Here is a 26148-nt window from a genome sequence, read left to right on the forward strand (position 1 = left end):
GAGCCATCCTCAGGAAAGGAACTTATCAAGGCGTCAAGCTCATTGATGAACTCTCCAAGGGAACCTGGAGGGCGATAGATGACAAGGATATTAAGCTTAAATGGGCTAGTGACTGTGACAGCGTGGAATTCAAATGAGGAGATAGACAGATGGGTTAGGGGAAAAATTGAGAATGACCACTTGGGAGAGATGAGGATTCCTGTGCCACCACCCCTCTGACCAGATGCTCTCGGGGTATGCGAGAACACATGGTCAGACGAGGAGAGAGCAGTAGGAGTAGCAGTGTTTTCAGTGGTAATCCATGTTTCCGTCAGCGCCAGGAAGTCGAGGGACTGGAGGGTAGCATAGGCCAGACGTGACACTTGGCATTCAGGCCAAAGAGTTCAATCTTGGTTTCATCAGACCATAGAATCTTGTTTCTCATGGTCTGAGAGTCTTAAGGTCTGTCATGTGCCTTTTACTGAGGAGTGGCTTCCATCTGGCCACTCTACCATAACGGCCTGATTGGTGGAGTGCTGCAGAGATGGTTGTCCTTCTGGAAGTTTCTCCCATCTCCACAGTGGAAATCTAGAGCTATGTTAGAGTGTCCATCGGGTTCTTGGTCACCACCCTTGACCAAGGCCCTTCTCCCCTGATTACTCAGTTTGGCCGGGCGGCCAGCTCTAGGAAGAATCTTGGTTCCAAACTTCTTCCATTTAAGAATTATGGAGACCACTGTGTTCTTGGGGACCTTCAATGCTGCAGAAATGTTTTGGTACCCTTCCCCAGATCTGTCCCTCGACACAATCCTGTCTCGGAGCTCTACGGACAATTCCTTTCAACCTCATGGCTTGGTTTTAGCTCTGACATGCACTGTCAACTGTGGGACCTTATAAAGACAGGTGTGTGCCTTTCCAAATCATGTCCAATCAATTGAATTTACCACAGGTGGACTCCAACTGTAACGTAACAAAGTTGTAGAAACATCTCAAGGATAATCAATGGAAAGAGGATGTACCTGAGCTCATAGCAAAGGGTCTGAATACTGCAAATAAGGTATTTCAGTTTATTATTTTTTATACATTTGCAAAAATGTAAAAAAAACAGTTTTCACTTTGCCATTATGGGCTATTGTGTTTAGATTGATTCCATTTTAGAATAAAGCTGTAACGTAACAAAATGTGGAAAAAGGGAAGGGGTCTGAATACTTTCCGAATGCACTGTATGTAAGGCTTGCAAGCTTTTATATTCATAATGTGATGAGTAGATTGGATAGTCATAATTTAACTCAATCACTGTCTGCAAAAAAGACTGTTCAATGCATGGCTTTGAAAAAAGGATTCCAAAAGGGTTCTGCAGCTGTCCCCATAGGAGAACCCTTTTTGGTTCAAGGTAGAACCCTTTTTGGTTCCTCTGTGAAAAGGGTTCTACATGAAACCAAAAGGGGTTCTTCAAGGGGTTCTCCTATGTTCCCCAATGTGTTTATAAAAGGCAAAATGTTGTGCAAAAAAAGGAGAAACGTATCTGATATAGCCTAGGTGTACTCTAGCTATACGCGCTTAGAAAAAAAGGTGCTATCTAGAACCAAAATGGTTTCTTCAGCTGACCTGTCCCAGCTGAAGAACCCTTTTTGGTTCTAGATAGCACCTTTTTTCTCAGGGTGTATAGCAGAGTATAGTGCAGAGTTCGCTCAATTAAATTGAGAATTTTGATAGCCTAACTAAAAGACAGATTAGAGTCTTTTAATCGTATTCTCTTTACAGCAATAGCCATTTGCTTTCCAAACTATGTTTTACCGCAATTTTATTTTGAAATATTGCAATATGCCTGGCTGGGCCTCTACTTTCCACTGACAGTCTCAACTCAACAATCATCTATTTGGTATTCGCCGGGTGCGCTGCCCAAATTGCGCGTGCTGCCTTTCCTTCTGACCGTAGGCAATGTGATTTAAAACAAGCCACAACTTTTTTTTTTTTAAGAATCTAATGATCCTCTATGGCCAAATCTTGCTTTAGTAGCCTATTTTGAATTATTGTATTTATTTCTGTATAGACAGGACAGGAGTAGGCTAATTAGGCTATATAATTTTGGCAATTTAATTCAATTTACTTTAGGGAAAGCTGATCGAGGGGACTATTTTCTCCTTAACTTAATCTATTTTTAAACCTGAAAATATTTGACTGTGACAACCTCTTCAATGGTAGAAGTGGACTGGTTTGGAAACTTAATATTGGATGGTGGTGGTAAGAAGAAACTATGGGCCAGGCCTAACAGTTTTGATCCATACAGTTTTATATTCAAGAGGAAGCACAGAAGCGCGAATGGAGGAGAGTCTCATTTCATACAAGCACATTTTCGTCCACGTTCCCTCTCCTCGATTACCTTTGACCTTTTTCCAAAAGATGGCGAGAGAGAACGCAGGGAGAGGACAGATGAGTTGAGAAAGGGCCCGAGTCCACATAGGTGCTGCATTGCCCTGTCTTGACCACAAGGGGGTGCTAATTAGTCTTGAATCCACCTTCCACTCATTGTGTATATCATTCCCTGGGGGCGAATGATATGGCGGTGGCAGTCGGAGAGACCACCGCAAAATGGCTGGATGAATCTTCGGATAGTGAACCAGAGCAGGAACATGGATCTCCGCAGAAATTGATACGCAAAGTTTCCACATCGGGTCAGATACGAAGCAAGGTAACCTATAATTTCATTGGTAACATTGCAATTCAAAGCAAAAGGCGAGCATACGTTTCGGTAGCTGTTATCTCCAAACACTATGCTAGTTTTCTAGCTTTGCAAGGCCAGTTGTGAAACGCCGCTCTTTCCTGTCTCTCTTCATCCGCGAGATGGCTAGCAGGGTCCCCGGATAGTTTCGCTTGAGCTAGCTAGCTAGAAGGAACGATAATAGCTCGAGCTCTCGTTATCAGTACTATCATCAGCAGCACACATAACGGTATCATTACTGGGTGTTGATAAAATGGTAGCTAACCTTCATCAAAACCATAATCTATTTTAACAAAAAATACATTCAATCCGTGGATTACTGCTGCTAAATAGTTCCTTAAGTGTATGGCCAGCTGTTTCATTGCAAGATGATACCAAAGATTTGTATTACTAAACCAAGATTGACCACAGCCTGTCGTTTCACGTAAACAAATGAGCCATAGTGGGCAGAACAAGGAAGGAGAGGGCAGAGCCAAGCACGAGCTAGCGAGATCCTATTGGCGCGTTCTGGAATCATCTGCATATTTCCGTTAGGGAACGCCCACTCTGTGGGTGCGCCTGTGCAATAACTCAATTCGCCTTTGCGCTCCTAAACAACACGATTTTTAAAAACGTTTGCAAAGGGTAAAGTCTACAAACCTTAGTCCACTCTGTTCATAAATTATTTTAGTTTGGAGAACAGAAAACTGTATTGAGATCAAATGTTTCATCGATGAGAAACTTTGCAGAAATTCGGCCAAAATCCATCTCGTTCCATCTTCTCCCACTGCCCACCAGTGGGCTTTCTCTTACTACCATATTTGGTAGTGAGTGGAAACGCCAAGCGGATGCTTCACATTTAAACATCCAGTGAAATATCTGTCTCATTGTTCTATCTGTGATACTCCTCGAGTCTAGCTAGCTAGCTAGTTGTTGCTCCTACTACTACTTGGCTACTATCCCATTTGATTCATTCGGCATCTCGTTTGCTATTCATAACTAGCTATACGTTTTCAGGAGCACTTATATGCCAACAAATATGTTGTAATTTACAATATTGTGCAACGTCTTCGCTAATGCTTTTCCTTTTAAGGGTGTTTTCACAAATACTCAGTCCCTTTTAAAATCTTAGTCCTCTTTAAAGTGAATTTAGGGGTAAAAAAAAAAGCATTCACATTGCTATGTTTAGAAAGAAAGGAAGGAAAGAAAGAAAGGATATTCTCTGGGTTTCTACAAAGTGCAGGACAAGCCATTCCATCAGAATGTGTTATCAGATGGCTGGCTGCAACCTGGTCTCAAAGCATTTAATATTATTCTGTATGTAAACCCAAGACACTCTATTTAGGATGATATGTTACGTTTTGTATGGTATGTACTAATTTGTGGGTGTCCTTCACCCATTTCGTATGATGCGTTACGAATTACAATTCGTATTAAATGTTACGAATATGCAAAACGTATGATATGTTACGAATTCTAGCTAGAAGTATAACGTTAACTAGCTGGCTAACGTTAGCTAGGCTAGGGGTTATGGTTAAGGTTAGGGTTACATTTAGGAGTTAGGTGAAAGGGTTAGGGGAAGGGTTAGCTAACCTGCTAAGTAGTTGCAAAGTAGCTCAAAAGTAATAAGTAGTTGGAAAAATTGCTAAAATGCAAAAGTTTCCGTGATGAGATTCAAACTTGCAACCTTTGGGTAGCTAGACGTTCGCTTTATACGCACACCCATCCACCCCGACCAACCATCGGTCTTATGTAACCATACCAAACGTAACATATCATATTAATTTGAGTGTCCCGGATTTAATTGTACTATGTTACGTCTAGTCTATGAGACCAGGCTGGAAAGCTAGATATATGCTACAATATAATCAAGTGCTTGTCAAATTGTGAATGAGAGACTGATGAAGTGTAGGGCTGGGCAATATGGCCAAAATATTGTATCACGGTACCGGCGAGTGCTGAAGCACGTAGCGCATAAGAATCATCTGTTCTCTGTTGCAACACTCACTACCGAGTTTCAAACTGCCTCTGGAAGCAACGTCAGCACAATAACTGTTCGTCGGGAGCTTCATGAAATGGGTTTCCATGGCCAAGCAGGCGCACACAAGCCTAACATCACCATGCGCAATGCCAAGCTATGGCTGGAGTGGTGTAAAGCTTGCCGCCATTGGACTCTGGAGCAATGGAAACACGTTCTCTGGAGTGATGAATCACGCTTCACCATCTGGCAGTCCGACGGACGAATCTGGGTTTGGCGGATGCCAGGAGAACGCTACCTGCCCCAATGCATAGTGCCAACTGTAAAGTTTGGTGGAGGAGGAATAATGGTCTGGGGCTGTTTTTCATTGTTTGGGCTCGGCCCCTTAGGTCCAGTGAAGGGAAATCTTAACGCTACAGCATACAATGACATTCTAGACGATTCTGTGCTTCCAACTTTGTGGCAACAGTTTGGGGAAGGCCCTTTCCTGTTTCAGCATGACAATGCACCCGTGCACAAAGAGAGGTCCATACAGAAATGGTTTGTCGAGATCGGTGTGGAAGAACTTGACTGGCCTGCACAGAGCCCTGACCTCAACCCCATCGAACACCTTTGGGATGAATTGGAATGCCCAACATCAGTGCCCGACCTCACTAATGCTCTTTTGGCTGAATGGATGCAAGTCCCCGCAGCAATGTTCCAACATCTAGTGGAAAGCCTTCCCAGAAGAGTGGAGGCTGTAATAGCAGCCAAGAGGGGACCAACTCCATATTAATGGCCATGATTTTGGAATGAGATGTTAGACGAGTGTCTACATACTTTTGGCCATGTAGTGTACCTACTTACATTTTGGAAGCTAATAGATTTTATACTGAACAAAAAGATAAACAACATGCAACGATTTTAAATATTTTACTGAGTTACAGTTCATATAAGGAAATCAATCAATTGAATTTAATTCATTAGGCCCTTATCTATGGATTTCACATGACTGGGAATACAGATATGCATCTGTTGGTCACAGATACCTTTAAAAAAAAGGTAGGGGTGTGGATCAGAAAACCAGTCAGTATCAGGCGTGACCACCATTTGCCTCATGCAGCGCGACACATCTCCTTCGCATAAAGTTGATCAGGCTATTGATTGTGGCCTATGGAATGTTGTCCCATTCCTCTTCAATGGCTGTGCGAAGTTGCTGGATATTGGTGGGAACAGGAACACACTGTCGTACACGTCGATCCATAGCATCCCAAATATGCTCAATGGGTGACATGTCTAGTGAGTATGCAGGCCATGGGTCCTCTGTAGCTCAATTGGTAGAGCATGGCGCTTGTAACACCAGGGTAGTGGGTTCGATCCCCGGGACCACCCATACGTAAAAATGTATGCACACATGACTGTAAGTCGCTTTGGATAAAAGCGTCTGCTAAATGGCATATTATAAATGGCATATTATGGAAGAGCTGGAACATTTTCAGCTTTGTTTCAGAACATTTCATTATCTGGAAACAGCTCTGGTGGACATTCCTGCAGTCAGCATGCCAATTGCACGCTTCCTCAAAACTTGAGACATCTGTGGCATTGTGTTGTGTGACACAACTGCACATTTTACAGTGGCCTTTTATTGTCCCCAGAACAAAGTGTAATGATCATGCTGTTTAATCAGCTTCTTGATATGCCACACCTTTCAGGTGGATGGATTATCTTTGCAAAGGATAAATGCTCACTAACAGGGATGTAAACACATTTGTGCACAACATTTTAGAGAAATAAGCCTTTTGTGCATATGGAACATTTCTGGGATCTTTAATTTCAGCTCATGGAACAGCGGACCAACACTTTACATGTTGCGTTCATATTTTTGTTCAGTGTAGTTAAAAGATGCATTTAGTTAAAAGATGAGGCATAATAATTGTAATAAAAAAATACTATTAACATGTTAATATTATTGATAACAGAATGAATAGCAGAAGAATAATTGTGACCGACCGCATCGATTCGATCTTATGTAGCAAAATTAGAAATGGTGTTTTTTACATTGGATGCAAGTAGAGACTCAGAGCTAGAAAATGATATATCATACACTGCAGTTGAGGAACAATGGGAAAGTAATGTTGCTTTGAATGTTGATAAACTTGTTGAATGTTGAAACGCTTTTGAGAAAATGGCTCTTGAATCTTTTGGTACACCTGCTAGAGAGCTCTTCTTTGTCTACACCCATTCAGCATCATTCACACCTTCTTAAGCATTAGCCCCACCCATCTCTTTAAGGATTCACACGTGAGGCCTTGTGGTAAACACACCCTAAATCAAATAAAATCTAAGTTTATTTGTCACATGCACAGGATACAGAAGGTGTAAACGGTACAGTGAAGTGCAATATCAAAAACAGAAAGTGTCCAGATACAAATATTTTATCATTATTAGATTATGCTTATCCGACACACTTGTCTAAATTGATGGGTCATGTGAAGGAAATGATATAACCACCCCCAAGCCATATCTAGCTAAGTGGATGGGTCACTATAGTCTAGACATGTACACATGTTCATGAAATACAATAGATGGCCGTAATCACCCCCAGACACGCCTGGCTAATTTGATGGGTCATGTAATAATCCGGCCGAAGTGGAGTCTTTTATTTAGACATGTAGCTAGCTACCTAGCTAGCTAAACAATGAACTGGCATAATCCCAACTCATACTACTACCGATACAAACATTGTCATAGCTGTAGTATGAATCTGCAGGTAGCTAAAGCTAACAAACTAGGTTCAATGTTAGCTAGCTAACATTAGGCTATAACTAGCAATGCAAATGGGTTTCTGATTAGAATAATATTACTACACAGATCATACACATAACGTTAGCTAGCGAGCCAGCAAGCAAATGTTTGCTAGCTAACTAACAGTACGCTTTAACTTCCAATAAAAACGACTTTCTGACAACATTCAAAACTTATATCTGAAAATGTAGCTAGACTCTTAACCGTATAAATGGATGAACACTTCACGGCAGACTGGAACCATTTAACTCTGTTTTGTTTGTAGCTACATCTTGTTTGGCTAGCATTGTGTCAAGTCACTCCGGTTCACACTGACCGTGGCATGTGCAGAAAGTAGCCCATCACTTTTTCCAACTGATTTGACGATAGCGCCTGCTAAATTCAGGGCATCAATGTTGAGAAAAGTAGCAAAACTTTTGTAGTTCTCGATGGCTAACGTTATATCTTTCAAAAACGGCGCGGTAGAAAGGACTGTCAACACATATTGAACAGCTCACACTATAGACAGAAGCATGCTACATGGCAGACCATTCCAAACTCAACTCCCGGTATGTCCAGCCCATCAAGTATCTCAGCCAATCATGGCTAGCGGGAAGGTTCCTGTCTTTTTCCATGGCTAAACCAACTAGGCTCGTAATTTAACAATTGTATTTGTATTTATGGATGGAATACAAGTTTGTTATTAAGGCACATGAAAGTTCACATGTTCCAAAAGGGATTTTTGCCAAGAAACACATTTTGATAAAACCATAAATGTTTACGTTCAAATGCCTGTCCTGTAAAGTAGTAACCTGCGACATATGCCTCGTTTCCTGAAACTAGTCACAATTGCCGATGAAATAACCCACTGGGCACAGACGTTAATTCAACGTCTATTCCACGTTGGTTCAATGTAATTTTATTGAAATGACGTGGAAACAATGTTGGTTCAACCAGTGTGTGCCCAGTGGTCTCAGAACATTTCGTATTATTATTTTCCTAAATCCGGACACTCCATTTAGTATGATATGGTACTTTTCGTATGGTATGTATTAGTTTGTGAATGCCCATCATTAATTTTGTATGATATGCAAAACATATATAATATGTCATGAATTTGCAAAACGTATGATGTGTTACGAATTCAAATCAAATCAAATGTTATTTGTCACATGCGCCGTATACAACAGGTGAAATGCTTACTTATGAGCCCTTAACCAACAATGCAGAGTAAAAATAATAATAATAATAAGAAACATTTTCTATATAAACTAAAGGAAAAATAGTAACACAATAAAATAACAATAACATATAGAAGGATTACCCGTACAGAGTCAATGTGCAGGGGTACGGGGTAGTCGAGGTAATTGATACATGTAGGTAGGGGTAAAGTGACTATGCATGGATAATAAACAGAGTAGCAGCAGCATATTTGAAGGAATGTGTGTGTGTGTGTTGGTGTCAGTGTAGTATGTGTGAGTGTGTAGTTAGAGTCCAATGAGTGTACATCGAGCCTGTGCAAGAGAGTCAGTGCAAAAAAATTACATTAAAGTAAGGGGGTCAATGCAAATAGTCCGGGTAGCCATTTGATAAACTGTTCACAGTCTTATGACTTGGGGGTAGAAGCTGTTAAGGAGCCTTTTGGTTCCAGTCTTGGCGCTCCGGTATCGCTTGCTGTGCGGTAGCAGAGAGAATCTATGACTTGGGTGGCCCGCTCCACTACAGCCCCGTCGATGTGAATGGGTGCGTGCTCGGCCCTCCTTTTCCTGTAGTCGACGATCAGCTCCTTTGTCTTGCTGACGTTGAGGGAGAGGTTGTTGTCCTGGCGCCACACTGCTAGTTCTCTGACCTCCTCCCTATAGGCTGTCTCATCGTCGTCGGTGATCAGGCCTACCACCGTCGTGTCGTCGGCAAACTTAATGATGGTGTTGGAGTTGTGCGTGGCCAGGAGGGGACTAAACACGCACCCCTGAGGGGCCCCCGTGTTGAGGGTCAGCATGGCGGATGTGTTGTTGCCTACCCTCACCACCTGTGGGTGGCCCGCCAGGAAGTCCAGGATCCAGTTGCAGAGGGAGGTGTTCAGTCCCAGGGTCCTTAGCTTAGTGATGAGCCTGGAGGGCACTAGGGTGTTGAACGCAGAGCTGTAGTCAATGAACAGCATTTTCACATTCTCACGTAGGTGTTCCTTTTGTCCAGGTGGGAAAGAGCAGTGTGGAGTGCAATAGAGATTGCGTCGTCTGTGGATCTGTTGGGGCGGTATGCAAATTGGAGTGTGTCCAGGGTTTCTGGGATGATGGTGTTGATGTGAGCCATGACCAGACTTTCAAAGCGTTTCATGGCTACAGATGTGAGTGCTACGGGGCGGTAGTCATTTAGGCAGGTTACCTTGGCGTTCTTGGGCACAGGGACTATGACTATGGTGGTCTGCTTGAAACATGTACATATTACAGGCTGGGTTAGGGAGAGTTTGAAAATGTCAGTGAAGACACTTGCCAGCTGGTCAGCGCATTCTCTGAGTATGCGTCCTGGTAATCCGTCTGGCGACGCAGCCTTGTGAATGTTAACCTGTGTAAAGGTCTTACTCACATCGGCTATGGAAAATGTGATCACACAGTCGTCCGGAACAGCTGGTGCTCTCATGCATGGTTAAGTGTTGCTTGCCTCGAAGCGAGCATAGAAGGAATTTAGCTCGTCTGGTAGGCTCGCATCATTGGGCAGCTCATGGCTGGGTTTCCTTTTGTAATCCGTGATAGTTTGCAAGCCCTACCACATTCGACGAGCGTCAGAGCCGGTGTAGTAGGATTCGATCTTAGTCCTGTATTGAAGCTTTGCCTGTTTGATGGTTCGTTGGAGGGCTTAGCGGGATTTCTTATACGTTTCCGTATATCTCAAGCCTTTAGCTCAGTGCGGATGTTGCCTGTAATCCATGGCTTCTGGTTGGGATATGTATGTATGGTCACTGTGGAAACGACATCTTCGAGTCACTTATTAATGAAGCCAGTTACTGATGTGGTATACTCCTCAATGCCATCGGATGAATCCCGGAACATATTCCAGTCTGTGCTAGCAAAACAGTCCGGTAGCTTAGCATCCGCTTCATCGGACCACTTCCGTATTGAGTATTGGTACTTCCTGTTTGAGTTTTTGCTTGTAAGCAGGAATCAGGAGGATATAGTTATGGTCAGATTTGCCAAATGGAGGGCGAGATTAGTAACTGGTAGAAGTTAGATCAAACGGATGTCAGTTTTCCAGCTTTAAAATCCCCGGCTACTAGGAGCGCTGCCTCGATGAGCATTTTCTTGTTTGCTTATGGCCTCATATAGCTCGTTGAGTGCGTTCTTAGTGCCAGCATTGGTTTGTGGGGGTAAATACACCGGTCCCGTGTAGCTCAGTTGGTAGAGCATGGCGCTTGCAATGCCAGGGTTGTGGGTTCGATTCCCACGGGGGGCCAATATGAAGATGTATGCACTCACTAACTGTAAGTCGCTCTGGATAAGACCGTCTGCTAAATGACTAAAATGTTAAATAGACAGCTACAAAGAGCATAGATGAAAACTCTCTTGATAGATAGTGTGGTCTACAGCTGATCATGAGGTACTCAAACTCAAGTGAGCAAAACCTTGAGAGATTGCGCACTAGCCGATCTTACCGGAGGCTGCTGTTCTGTCTTGCTGATGCACTGAAAACCCAGCTAACTGTATATTTTCCATGTCCTTGTTCAGCAATGACTCAGTGAAACATAGGATATTACAGTTTTTAATGTTGATAGGATAGTCTCAAACGGAGCTCATCCAGTTTATTCTCCAGTGATTGCACGTTAGCCAGTAGAACGGAGGGTAAAGTCTCGCCAGGCATCCGGCTTGTCTCCTCTTCTTATGAATGACGTGGATTTGGGCCTGGTCCGGGAAGAGCAGTATACGTCCGACTCATTAAAGAAAAGATCCTCGTCCAGTTCGAGGTGAGTAATCGATGTTCTGATGCCCAGAAGCGCTTTTTGGTCACAGGAAACGATGGCGGAAACATTATGTACAAAACAAAGTTACAAAAGCGCAAAGAAAACACACAAAATAGCACAATTGGTCAGGAGCCTTTAAAATTGCGTCCATCCCCTCCAGCGTCATCCATCCATCAGGGTTAGGGGAGATATGTTAAAGGGTTAAGGTTAGGGGAAGGGTTAGCTAACATGCTAAGTAGTTGCAAAGTAGCTAAAAAGTAGTAAGTAGTTGAAATGTTGCTAAAATGCTAAAGTTGTCCGTGATGTAATTCGAACACGCAACCTTTGGGTTGCTAGACGTTCCCTCCTTTCATTTGGTGAAAAAGTATGGATTTCAGCAAACAAAGAAAGACATGCAACTATAGAAGACAAACATAGGTACGCAGTAGGCGTTTCATAATTAAACATTTTGAAGTATTGACCTTGGGCGAATCGATGTAGTCGGAGCTAGATTCAACAAAGCCTGGTCTCTGCTCCACTCTGTTGGTGGATTAATCAGAAACGTCCTTCATGTAGTGGAGTTTAGTCCGCTAGAGAAAAACCAGCAAACTGTCAACTTCAAAGTATGCTAGCTACTATGATGAGCTGTTGATTCAGAGGAGAACTGGGTGAAAGTGTTGTGGTCAGATGAGACCAAAATGGAGCTCTTTGGCATCAACTCAACTCGCCGTGTTTGGAGGAGGAGGAATGCTGCCTATGACCCCAAGAACACCATCCCCACCGTGAAACATGGAGGTGGAAACATTATGCTTTGGGGGTGTTTTTCTGCTAAGGGGACAGGACAACTTCACCGCATCAAAGGGATGATGGACGGGGCCATGTACCTTCAAATCTTGGGTGAGAACCCCCTTCCCTCAGCCAGGGCATTGAAAATGGGTCGTGGATGGGTATTCCAGCATGACAATTACCCAAAACACACGGCCAAGGCAACAAAGGAGTGGCTCAAGAAGAAGCATATTAAGGTCCTAGAGTGGCCTAGCCAGTCTCCAGACCTTAATCCCATAGAAAATCTGTGGAGGGAGCTGAAGGTTTGAGTTGCCAAACGTCAGCCTCGAAACCTTAATGACTTGGAGAAGATCTGCAAAGAGGAGTGGGACAAAATCCCTCCTGAGATGTGTGCAAACCTGGTGGCCAACTACAAGAAACGTCTGACCTCTGTGATTGCCAAAAAGGCTTTTGCCACCAAGTACTAAGTCATGTTTTGCAGAGGGGTCAAATACTTATTTCCCTCATTAAAATGCAAATCAATTTATAACATTTTTGACATGCGTTTTTCTGGATTTTTTTATTGTTATTCTGTCTCTCACTGTTCAAATAAACCTACCATTAAAATAATAGACTGATCATTTCTTTGTCAGTGGGCAAATGTACAAAATCAGCAGGGGATCAAATACTTTTTTCCCCTCACTGTATAGGTAGGCATAAAGTGATTAGGCAACAGTATAGACAATAAACAGTAACAGCAGTGCAGAGTAAAAAGAGTTCAATGCAGATAGTCCGGGTAGGTATTGGTTTACTATTCAACTAAGTATTTAGCAGTCTTATTTTTAAATTTTTACATTTTTAGTCATTTAGCAGACACTCTTATCCAGAGCGACTTACAGTTAGTGAATGCATACATGTTTTTTTGTTTGTTTTGTTAGGCTAGGTTGAGAGAGACATCGTTCAGACGTCATGAATGGCTGGCATTGTTAGTGCAGCTCTGAGGGGATTATACACCCTATTTCACGGCCGTTCCCGAGAGAAGGTTGTGTGGTTCACAATGATATTATATTATTACCCTTTTATATAGTCATGGGGTTGATGTTTTGATAAGGCTGCACATGGATGGTCCCATGCATCACTGGTGGTTGTGTTTGTGCGTGCGTGCGTGCGTGTGTGTGTGTGTGTGTGTGTTTGGGAGGATGGTACGTCTCTGACTCTAGTCTCCCTATGTTGTCCTCCTGTGCAGACAATCCTGAAGGAGGGCAAATTGATAAAGCAGACCAACTCGTTCCAGCGCTGGAAGAGACGCTACTTCAAACTGCGTGGGAAGACTCTTTACTATGCCCAGACTGCCAAGGTTGGTATGAATCTTTACTCTTTATATATACAGTGAGCTCCAAAAGTATTGGGACAGTGACACATATTTTTTTGTTTTGGCTCTGTACTCCAGCACTTTGGTTTTGAAATGATACAATTACTATTAATTTGAGGGTATTTTCATCCATATCGGGTGAACCGTTTAGAAATACAGCCATTTTAGGGGACCAAAAGTATTGGGACATAATCACGTATTTGTATTTATTATCTATCACCACTTCCTGGGGTCCAGCAAAATTAAGTCAGTTATATATATATATTTTTAAACATTACAGTACATTTCTCAACAGATTTCACAACACGTTAAGTGTGTGTCCTCTGGCCACTACTCTACTACCACATATCTACAACACAAAATCCATGTGTACGTGTGTGTATAGTGCATATGTTATCATGTGTATGCGTGTGTCTCTTCACAGTCCCCTCTGTTCTATAAGGTGTATTTTATCAGTTTTTTTTTTAATCAGATTTTACTGCTTGCATGAGTTACTTGATGTGGAATAGAGTTCCATGTAGTCATGGCTCTATGTATTACTATGCACCTCCCATAGTCTGTTCTGGACTTGGGGACTGTGAAAAGACCTCTGGTGGCATGTCTTGGGTATGCATGGGTGTCTGAGCTGTGTGCTAGTAGTTTAAACAGACAGCTCATGCATTCAACATGTCAATACTTCTCACAAATACAAGTAGTGATGAAGTCAACCTCTCCTCTACTTTGAGCCAGAAGAGATTGACATGCATATTATTAATGTTAGCTCTCCGTGTGCATATAAGGGACAGCCGTGGTGCCCTGTTCTGGGCAAATTAAAATGTTCCTAAGTCCCTCTTTGTGGCACCTGACCACACAACTGGACAGTAGTCCAGGTGCGACAAAACTAGGGCCTGTCGGACCTGCCTTGTTGATAGCGTTGTTAAGAAGGCAGAGTAGCGCTTTATTATAGACAGACCTCTCCCCATCTTAGCTACTGTTGCATCAATATGTTTTGACCATGACAGTTTATAATCCAGTGTTACACCAAGCAGTTTAGTCTCCTCAACTTGCTCAATTTCCACATTATTCATTACAAGATTTAGTTGAGGTTTAGGGTTTAGGGAATGATTTGTCCAAAATACAATGCTTTTAGTTTTTGGGATATGTAGGACTCATTTATTTCATACCACCCATTCTGGAACTGACTGCAGCTCTTTGTTAAGTGTTGCAGTGATTTTGCTTGTTGTGGTAGCTGAGTCATCAGCATACATAGACACCAGTGGCGACCCGTCATTCAGGGCAGGTGCTATAAAAAAAGCTTGCCTGTTTTGCATGTTATTTTGGCATTAATACGTGCCACATATCAGTTTGCAAACAATGTAAAAAACAAAACAACATTTAATAGTTAATAAAGCCGCATACAAACATGGTCTCTTTTTGGCTTTCTTGAGTAAGGCAGCTCCAAAATGCAGGTATTTCAGCCTAGCTCAGTGCTTTCTGTGGTGGTGGGGCAGCCAGAGCGTAGGGGTTGGTAATGTTCCCTAGTTGCGCTGTGATTGTCTCAGTTTTCTGTCACTCATGTGGACACTACGTCACCGCCAAGTCTAAGGGTAGCGTTCGAACATTCAAGCCCCTTGGGTGCTGCCATAGAGTTACATTAGAAGTGCCCATCCAAGAAGGCTCAAGATCATTGGCCACAGATAAAATTACATCTCAAATCACGTTATATCTACAGTAGCTTTGATTGGACTGATCATGATTGGACTGATCTTATCTAGCAGTCATCATCATGAATCAAGTTGACAATCTAGTGGCAAATCCTTTTTAATCCTTGTCATATGAAGAGAAATAATGAAGAGAAATTATAGGAATCAGTGGCTAACTGCAAGCATTGCAAAGCAATCACTAGCCTGCTATTCAGTGGACTGGCTGTGTGGTCCCAAGTCTGCGATTAAGGGTATTTTTTCCAAGCTTAAAATGATAAACATTCAATATTGGCCATGCTGTCAATGAAGCATGATTTGTGCCACGCTCAAAACAACTGTTAACTCGAAAGTGGGAAATCTGACTTCAGTGAGTTCAAGACAACTGAGAACTCTGGAAAAAATGAGCTCCTACTGGGAAAAAAACGTTTTCAACGGTCATCCAACTCGGAATTGTAAATCGGAAACTCTGGCCTCTTTCTAGGGCTACGACCTGAAGATCACTGACGTCATCATGATTCGACCTTGTTTTTTTTCCAATTTCCCAGTTGTCTTGAAAGCACCATAAATCCAGAGAATGCCAGACTTTGATTACAAAGTTTGATGACAAAATTTGCCCATGAAGGACCGCCGCGCCACCTTCCTGTTCAAGTGAGCACAGCACAACAAGGTGAGTCCAAAAATGTATTGTATGCTGCTGCTAAAATTATGTAATATGCCAGGGAGATATGTATACTGTAGCTAAGAATGTAATACTAAGTGTATGTTGTGTAGTAAGCTGTTAGTAGCCCTAATAATTTGGTCCCTTTACCCCCTCTTAATTTCGCCTACTGTTCTGACTTGGTGGTGCACATGTAGCCTATAACCTGTTTTAAAGAAAGTAATCATCGAATATTGATTACATTGTCTGCTTATATGCCCCCTTTATTTATCCTACGGTTCTGACATGGTGTACAGGGAGAACAGTGTAAGAATGGCCCATGTTCTGAATTCTGTCGCTGTACATTTCAAGTGCTGAACAAATAATTATATTGACTACGTCCCTCCTAGCTCGTTCATTAATGTCTTAATCGAAATGACGGATTGCCTTTTATCCGCTTGTTGTCCCCTTATGCCATAGTTTGTACATCTCAATTGTCAGTAGAAACCACATTTTGTTTAAGCAAGTCAGCCATATCAGCTATGTTGTTTTTAAAGGCAGTAAATTAGGCTGAATGAACTGTTTCACTGTCAGACAAGGCTCTGCTGATAGCCAGGTGTAGCAGTGGTAAGGTGTTGGGACTCTGCTGTTGGGACAGCTTTATCTAGGCCCTAACAGTTTGTGGGCACCGTTTGTCACCGTTATAGTGCAGTTAATGTATTGTTTAGTCTTGTGTTGTGTTGTGTAGTGGCTTTGCTGGCATGCATCCCACTTAAAATCACCACTGACAGACACACAGGCTTTACTCAGAGCCAGTGACAGGTCATTAGTACAGATTTGAAAAAGTAAGGGGCCTTGACAGCTGCCCTGGGAAATGCCTGACTTTACCTGGATTATGTTAGAGAGGCTTCCATTCAAGAACACCCTCTGTGTTCTGTTAGACAGGTAACTGTCGATCCATAATATAGCAGGGGATGTAAAGCCATAACACATACGTTTTTCCAGCAGCAGATTATGATCGATAATGTCAAAAGCTGCACTGAAGTCTAACAAAACAGCTCCCACAATCTTTTTATTATACATTTCTCTCAGCCTATCATCAGTCATTTTTGTAAGTATCGTACTGAAAATCTGTTTATTTGTTTACTGTGAAATAGCATTGTATCTGGTCAAACACCATTTTTTCCAAAGGAGTGGCAATGTCATATGCTATCATCCTCAGTAATTTTCCATCCATGTTGTCAGACCCAGGTGGCTTGTCATTGTTGATACACAACAATAATTGTTTCACCTCTTCCACACTCACTTTACAGAATTCAAAATTACAATGCTTGTCTTTCATAATTTGGTCAGTTATGCATTGATGTGGAGATTCAGAATTTGTTGTTGGAATGTCATGCCTAAATTGGTAATCTTTCCAATGAAAAAAATCATTAAAGTAGTTGGTAATATCAGTGGGTTTTGTGATCTATCTGTACCAATTGTCTGTGCAGCCAGACTTATTTGCCATTCCTTTTGCCTCATCCCTCTCAACCATATAATTTTTCATTTCCTCATCAATCCACAGGGATTTAACATTTCTTACCGTCATTTTCTTAATGGGTGCATGCTTATTAGTAACTGGAATAAGCAATTTCATAAATTGTGCAGCGTCTGGTTTCCCGTCATTACACACCACAGACCAGCAAATATTCTTTACATCTTCAACATAGGAATCACTACAAAACTTATTGTATTTACATTTACATTTTAGTCATTTAGCAGACGCTCTTATCCAGAGCGACTTAGTTAGTGAGTGCATACATTTTCATACTGGCCCACCGTGGGAAATGAACCCACAACCCTGGCGTTGCATTCAGCTGAGTTATCAGTGGTGTAGCTCCTAGTTGCGTGCTCTGTTGAGTTTTGGACGCATCATCCACGAGGAAAACATTTGACTATTCAGCTTCAGATAAAAAATGACTGAAGAGGTGTTTTTGGTGTAACATCTTACAGGCATACTATGCTACACTGCTATTATATTAGGTTATGTTATGTCAAATAGGCTACTTAATCATATACTAATGAATCATTACGAGACTAATTCAGCTTTGCTCTAACTTGACTAAACAAGTACCATTGTGATAAGTTACATTTTATTTGCAATAATTATAGTAAAACTAAATGAGTAGGACTATTAGGCATGATTATTAGGGTTACTTTAAGTGATGCTGAAAGGACAGCACCGTAACCAAGTGGTCACATATCGTTCGGGGCTCCACATCGCAAGAGGGGGTCCGTGGAGTTTTATGAACATCAAGGCAGACACTGTGAATTTGGATCCTAGAGCTCATTGGTGTGGTGGATCAGTTAGTCTGCATACGCAGTAGAAGTGGTAGGTTTCTGTAAGCTAAGCACTAGGGTGGATCAGTTAGTCTGCATACGCAGTAGAAGTGGTAGGTTTCTGTAAGCTAAGCACTCTGACAGTAGGGCGGATCAGTTAGTCTGCATACGCAGTAGAAGTGGTAGGTTTCTGTAAGCTAAGCACTAGGGTGGATCAGTTAGTCTGCATACGCAGTAGAAGTGGTAGGTTTCTGTAAGCTAAGCACTCTGACAGTAGGGCGGATCAGTTAGTCTGCATACGCAGTAGAAGTGGTAGGTTTCTGTAAGCTAAGCACTAGGGCGGATCAGTTAGTCTGCAAACGCAGTAGAAGTGGTAGGTTTCTGTAAGCTAAGCACTAGGGCGGATCAGTTAGTCTGCAAACGCAGTAGAAGTGGTAGGTTTCTGTAAGCTAAGCACTCTGACAGTAGGGCGGATCAGTTAGTCTGCATACGCAGTAGAAGTGGTAGGTTTCTGTAAGCTAAGCACTAGGGTGGATCAGTTAGTCTGCATACGCAGTAGAAGTGGTAGGTTTCTGTAAGCTAAGCACTCTGACAGTAGGGCGGATCAGTTAGTCTGCATACGCAGTAGAAGTGGTAGGTTTCTGTAAGCTAAGCACTAGGGTGGATCAGTTAGTCTGCATACGCAGTAGAAGTGGTAGGTTTCTGTAAGCTAAGCACTCTGACAGTAGGGCGGATCAGTTAGTCTGCATACGCAGTAGAAGTGGTAGGTTTCTGTAAGCTAAGCACTAGGGCGGATCAGTTAGTCTGCAAACGCAGTAGAAGTGGTAGGTTTCTGTAAGCTAAGCACTAGGGCGGATCAGTTAGTCTGCAAACGCAGTAGAAGTGGTAGGTTTCTGTAAGCTAAGCACTCTGACAGCAGGGTGGATCAGTTAGTCTACATTCGCAGTAGAAGTGGTAGGTTTCTGGTAGGCTGCTATAGCCTACACATTCAGACAGGGAAGAAACCACCATTTACCTACATATAGGCTGCTATAGCCTACACATTCTATCATTTTCATGGAATTTTTGTGGTAATTCAATATAATTTATTCAGAATTTATCAGAATAAATTTTTTCAGAAATATTTTTACCAGCTCTGTCTATTCTCAAATTGAAAACAGTGAGGGAGAGCCGCTCCACCGCGCCACGGCAGCACCACATCCCTAGTTATAATGTGGACCGTCTCTCACCCACAGACTCCTCCCACTTCCAATGTTGACCATCTCACCCACAGACTCCTCCCACTTCCAATGGCTTGTTGTAGTCTAACAAAGACTGTTGGGATATGAACTCGGCTACAACTCAGGGCCAAGGCTGTGCACACACACACACACACACACACACACACACACACACACACACACACACACACACACACACACACAACACACACACTAGGGCCTTGAGCACTTAAAAACAGTCTATGATGACAATGGCTCCCACCAAGATTTGGCAGAACAAAATGACTAAAGAGAAGACAAAGATGTTCAACATCTCTTGGAGTGTTCAGGATAAATTGTTCTCCTGTTCTAGAACCCTTCAGAATGTGATTAGTCAAAGCTTCTGTCAAGGTTCTGTCCTGCTCTTTAACTGTGTCAAGGTTGTGTGTATGGGTGTGTGTGTGTGTGTGTGTGAGGATGAGAACACTAGTAGCAGATATAGATTCTGTACACACCAGTCCAAGCCACAGCGGCATCTACATGACTACATTACCAGAGGCAGTGAGCCAACGGAGTCCATCAGGAATTTTTATTGCACAACGTCAACGTCCTTATCAATGTCCTGACCTCTACTCTGAATGTTATAAATGCTACATTGTTTCATTATTAGCATAGCAATGAGAAAATCAACATCCATAGTCATTACGGTAATGCGGTCCCAGTGTGTACACAGAGACCCCTCAGAGCTAGGGTTGCTGATTGATTGATACTCTAAAGCAGTTGACTGTGTGAAATAGAGCTATAGGATGGATTCCATTATAGTCTACACTCATTGTGTAAAGAGGCCAGACAACTGGCTTTAGGCACCTTCAGGTAAACATGAGGTTATTAACTTACCTAACTAGCTACCCTCTGACCACGAGGTTATTAACTTGCCTAACTAGCTACCCTCTGACCACGAGGTTATTAACTTACCTAACTAGCTACCCTCTGACCATGAGGTTATTAACTTACCTAACTAGCTACCCTCTGACCCAGTATCATCCTGCATAGCTCTCTTGCTCTAGCAAAGACGGGCTACTTGAACTATGTTTCTACAGTACCTTCTCTTGCTCTATCTCTTTTAAGAAAGTGTTCTTCTATCTCCTCCATCTTGGCTCCAACATGGCTCTATCTCTTATAAGACTGTTCTTCTATCTCCTCCATGGCTCTCTATGTTAGTGGGTTACTCCCTGTTGTCAGGTCGTACTAGTAGTAGTCAGTAATTGTGTGTGTATGGTGTATTGTGGTGGTGAGGGTGGTTCTTCCTGGTCCTCTCCTCACTGGCCCCGGAGCTTCAGGATGGTATCCACAGCCTCCGCCAGGTTGTCCACATAGCCATCAGCTGTCACTGTGGGGTGCTTCTCATCACTGGGTCTGTATTTTCCTGTCCTCACTTGGACACCCTTCATTCCACAGTGTTGGGCCCCGCCCACATCATTCACCAATCATCAGAGTCTGGTGTGACTGAATCCCCATGTCATCTAGAACTTTCTGAAAGAACATGGGGTCTGGCTTCCCAATGACCTCAGCTTCTATATCACAGGCATACTCCAGTGCCTTCACGTAAACCCCAACATCCAGTTTCAAGCCGTCATCCTCTTTGTAGTAATATGCCATTTAGCAAACGCTTTTATCCAAAGCGACTTACAGTCATGCGTGCATACATTTTTGTCTATGGGTGGTCCTGGGGATCGAACCCACTACCTTGGCGTTACAAGCGCCGTGCTCTACCAGCTGAGCTACAGAGGACCACGTACTTCCCTCTGCCCAGAGAGAACAGCACTGGTTTTTCCAGCCCTATGAGAACTCTGAAGGCATCGTTGAGGTTCTGGTAGGAGAACTTCTCTGCTGCGTCTCCTATGACAACACAGTTTGGGTTGGCCTTCTCAACACTGTCAAACTCAGGGACAACACCATCATAGACCAGTAGGTGGGGTCGTAGCCCCCTCTCCTTCAGGACAGCCACGGCAGCCGGGGCTGGGGAGAACACCTCAGACACCGAGATATCAAAGCCCATCCTCTGCAGCTTGGCTACAAACTCCTCCCGTGTGGCCTGGGTCTCGTTGGTACAGAAACGCAGCTGCAGATCCGACGCCTTTAGCCTTTTCACCGCTTCTACGGAGCCTGGAATTGGAGTGCCGCCGTCTTCCCCAGCATCATGTCTAAAATCACACCTTTCAGACTTTTGACAGAGTCTTCCCAGTGGGTAGCTGCCATGGCGAAAAAGATTGTATGACCTCTTATACACGATATTAGGCCCAGCCTTTGTTTTTCCTAGATATGGCAACTATATATTGTGATCACTACATCCAATGGATTTGGATACTGCTTTAGAGCGGATTTCTACAGCATTCGTAAAGATGTGATCAATAAATGTGGTTGATTTAATTTCTCTGCTGTTTGTAAATACCCTGGTAGGTTGACTGATAACCTGAACCAGGTTGCAGGCACTAGTTACAGTTTAAAGCTTTTTCTTTAGTGGGTAGCGTGATAGCTAGTCAATATTTCAATCACCCAGAAAGTATACATCTCTATTGATATTACATATGATTGTGTGTTCCTGGTGTAACTCGGACAGTTGTTGATGCCATCCTGTACCTGTCCCGCAGGTGTGATGTTCGGATGTCCTAAGTTTTCATAACTGTGACCTTAATTGCCTACCGTCTGTAATCTGTTAGTGTCTTAACGACCGTTCAACAGGTGCATGTTCATTAATTGTTTATGTTTCATCGAACAAGTATGGGAAACGGTGTTTAAGCCCTTTACAATGAAGATCTGTGAAGCTATTTGGATTTTTACAAATTATATTTGAAAGACAGGGTCCTGAAAAAGGGACGTTTCTTTTTTTGCTGATTTTTTTTTTTTTTTTGATCATTTGATTTACACAACATGCCTACCACTTTGAAGATGCAAAATATTTTTCATTGTGAAACAAACAAGAAATAAGACAAAAAAACTGAACTTGAGCTTGCATAACTATTGACCCCCCCCAAAGTCAATACTTTGTAGAGCCACCTTTTGCAGCAATTACAGCTGCAAGTCTCTTGGGGTATGTCTCTATAAGCTTGGCACATCTAGCCGCTCAGATTTTCAAGTTGGATGGGTTCCGCTGGTGTACAGTAATCTTTAAGTCATACATTTACATTTTAGTCATTTAGCAGACGCTCTTATCCAGAGCGACTTACAGTTAGTGAGTGCATACATTTTCATACTGGCCCCCCGTGGGAAACGAACCCACAACCCTGGCGTTGCAAGCGTCATGCTCTACCAACTGAGCTACACGGGGCCTACATTGGCTGGATATAACATTTACATTACATTTACATCATTTAGCAGACGCTCTTATCCAGAGCGACTTACAAATTGGTGCATTCAACTTAAGATAGCCAGTGGGACAACCACTTTAAAAAAAAAAAAATTTGTGGGGGGGGTGGTAGAAGGATTACTTTATACTATTCCAGGTATTCCTTAAAGAGGTAGGGTTTCAAGTGTCTCCGGAAGGTGGTCAGTGACTCCGCTGTCGTGGGGGAGCTTGTTCCACCATTGGGGTGCCAGAGCAGCAAATAGCTTTGACTGGGCTGAGCGGGAACTGTGCTTTCGTAGAGGTAGGGGAGCTAGCAGGCCAGAGGTGGATGAACGTAGTGCCCTCGTTTGGGTGTAGGATCAAAGCCTGAAGGTAAGGAGGTGCTGTTCCCCTCACAGCTCTGTAGGCAAGCACCATGGTCTTGTAGTAGATGTGAGCCTCAACTGGAAGCCAGTGGAGTGTGCGGAGGAGCGGGGTGACATGAGAGAACTTGGGAAGGTCGAACACCAGACGGGCTGCGGTGTTCTGGATAAGTTGTAGGGGTTTAATGGCACAGGCAGGGAGCCCAGCCAACAGCGAGTGCCTGGATTAGGACCTGTGCCACTTTCTGTGTAAGGTAGGGTCGTACTCTGCAAATGTTGTAGAGCATGAACCTGCAGGATCGGGTCACCGCTTTGATGTTAGAGGAGAACGACAGGGTGTTGTCCAGGGTCACGCCAAGGTTCTTTGCACTCTGGGAAGAGGACATAATGGAGTTGTCAACCGTGATGGCGAGATCATGGAGCGGGCAGTCCTTCCCCGGGAGGAAGAACAGCTCCGTCTTGCCGAGGTTCAGCTTGAGGTGGTGATCCGACATCCACACTGATATGTCTGCCAGACATGCAGAGATGCGATTCGCCACCTGGTTATCAGAAGGGGGAAAGGAGAAAATGAATTGTGTGTCGTCTGCGTAGCAATGATAGGAGAGACCATGTGAGGATATGACAGAGCCAAGTGACTTGGTGTATAGAGAGAATAGGAGAGGGCCTAGAACTGAGCCCTGGGGGACACCAGTGGTGAGAGCACGTGGTGCGGAGAGAGATTCTCGCCACGCCACGTGGTAGGAGCGACCTGTCAGGTAGGACGCAATCCAAGAGTGAGCAGCGCCGGAGATGCCCAACTCGGAGAGGGTGGAGAGGAGGATCTGATGGTTCACAGTATCAAAAGCAGCGGATAGGTCTAGAAGGATAAGAGCAGAGGAGAGAGAGTTAGCTTTAGCAGTGCGGAGAGCCTCCGTGACACAGAGAAGAGCAGTCTCAGTTGAATGACCAGTCTTGAAACCTGACTAGTTTGGATCAAGAAGGTCATTCTGAGAGAGATAGCAGGAGAGTTGGCTAGAGACGGCACGCTCAAGAGTTTTGGAGAGAAAAGAAAGAAGGGATACTGGTCTGTAGTTGTTGACATCGGAGGGATCGAGTGTAGGTTTTTTGAGGAGGGGTGCAACTCTCGCCCTCTTGAAGACGGAAGGGACATGGCCAGCGGTCAAGGATGAGTTGATGAGCGAGGTGAGGTAAGGGAGAAGGTCTCCGGAAATGGTCTGGAGAAGAGAGGAGGGGATAGGGTCAAGCGGGCAGGTTGCCAAGGGAGGAGAGGAGGGTTGAGGAGGCAGAATCAAGAGATCGGAGGGAGAAGGACTCAGCAGAGGGAAGAGATGATAGGATGGAAGAGGTGAGAGTAGCGGGAGAGAGAGAGAGCGAAGGTTGCGACGGCACATTACCATCTGAGTAGGGGCAGAGTGAGTAGTGTTGGAGGAGAGCGAGAGAGAAAAGGATACAAAGTAGTGGTCGGAGACTTGGAGGGGAGTTGCAGTGAGATTAGTAGAATAACAGCTTCTAGTAAAGATGAGGTCAAGCGTATTGCCTGCCTTGTGAGTAGGGGGGGACAGTGAGAGGGTGAAGTCAAAAGAGGAAAGGAGTGGAAAGAAGGAGGCAGAGAGAAATGAGTCAAAGGCAGACGTAGGGAGGTTAAAGTCACCCAGAACTGTGAGGGGTGAGCCATCCTCAGGAAAGAAACTTATCAAGGCGTCAAGCTCATTGATGAACTCTCCAAGGGAACCTGGAGGGCGATAAATGACAAGGATGTTAAGCTTGAATGGGCTAGTGACTGTGACAGCATGGAATTCAAATGAGGAGATAGACAGATGGGTCAGGGGAAAAAGAGAGAATGTCCACTTGGGAGAGATGAGGATTCCAGTGCCACCGCTGCGCTGACCAGATGCTCTCGGGGTATGCGAGAACACATGGTTAGACGAGGAAAGAGCAGTAGGAGTAGCAGTGTTTTCTGTGGTAATCCATGTTTCAGTCAGCGCCAAGAAGTCGTGGGACTGGAGGGTAGCATAGGCTGAGATGAACTCTGCCTTGTTGGCCACAGAACGGCAGTTCCAGAGGCTGCCAGAGACCTGGAACTCCATGTGGGTCGTGCGTGCAGGGACCACCAGATTAGAGTGGCAACAGCCACGTGGTGTGAAGCGCTTGTATGGCCTGTGCAGAGAGGAGAGAACAGGGATAGACAGACACATAGTTGACAGGCTACAGAAAAAGGTTACAATAATACAAAGGAGATCGGAATGAAATGAACTAAACATCTGGGAAAGCGAGAGAGCGGGGCCTCCCTCACTTACGTTTCACTGAAACACTCAAATATAACTCTCCCAACTTCCACTTTAGAAATTATATAAATTGTTGTTAACTACAGCGGTTCAATGTTTCTAGGAATAGACTAACTTAGTTTATTCAGCTAGCAACTTGGTACAGTATTCTTCCATGAAAACCGTCCAGGGCACCAAATCCTATGACGCCAAAGCCAACTAGCATGCCAGCCTCCAATAACACAGTTTAGCACCAATACTCGGTTACAACAAACCACCAGTGTGTTAACACGCCAAGCAGATCATTCGTGTCCGTGTCTAAGTTTTGGGTTAGTTTTGACAGTTTGAGTGAGTGCGTCGTCAACTTATTCAGCCAGTTAGTTAGCTAGAATAGTTAGCATACTAGCTAGCCATTGCTCTCTGCCAACGAGCTAACCCCTCCTCCCACGGCACGAACACACAGAGAGCCAAGCTAACGTTAACTAGTCACCCATGTCCCGAATTCCCTTGAACGACTCTGGTTACCAGTATGTCAAAACAAAAATAAATGTAGGTTATAACTTACCCTTAGTAGCTACTGTTAGCCAGTTAAGTGAAAAGCTAGCCACTGAATCGATTCAGCCAGTTCGCGTCTGTCCCAACGGAGAGAACGCGTCTCCAAATATTAAAGCTAGGTCGTTCCAGCTATTGTTTAATTAGCTATCCAGGTAGCTAAATTTCGAGTACAGTAGCTACTAACTACCTAACGTTAACGCTTCAGATAATGAGGTTAGAAAAACAGCTGAATGGTAGGTAGCTAGCTGGCATAATGACAGGTACTGAGATAACATTGGAAACAACTATCC

General features: G+C 43.6%; 1 protein-coding gene and 1 pseudogene across 5 annotated transcripts in view; one reads left to right on the forward strand and one right to left on the reverse strand.

The window, feature by feature from the left end:
* Window positions 1-2534: 2534 nt before the first annotated feature.
* Window positions 2535-26148, forward strand: part of LOC121561928 (diacylglycerol kinase delta) — an 85679-nt gene continuing 62065 nt past the window's right edge. For all 5 annotated transcript variants that reach the window (XM_041874369.1, XM_041874353.2, XM_041874360.2 and 2 more), the window contains exons 1-2: window positions 2535-2670; window positions 13366-13476. In XM_041874369.1, the coding sequence (XP_041730303.1) occupies window positions 2539-2670; window positions 13366-13476 (243 nt within the window). In that variant the 5' untranslated portion in view covers window positions 2535-2538. The remainder of the gene's footprint in view (window positions 2671-13365; window positions 13477-26148) is intronic.
* Window positions 20651-21590, reverse strand: LOC121567017 (annotated as a pseudogene).

Source organism: Coregonus clupeaformis, chromosome 5 (assembly GCF_020615455.1).
Source record: "Coregonus clupeaformis isolate EN_2021a chromosome 5, ASM2061545v1, whole genome shotgun sequence".
NCBI classification, from domain to species: Eukaryota; Metazoa; Chordata; class Actinopteri; order Salmoniformes; family Salmonidae; genus Coregonus; species Coregonus clupeaformis.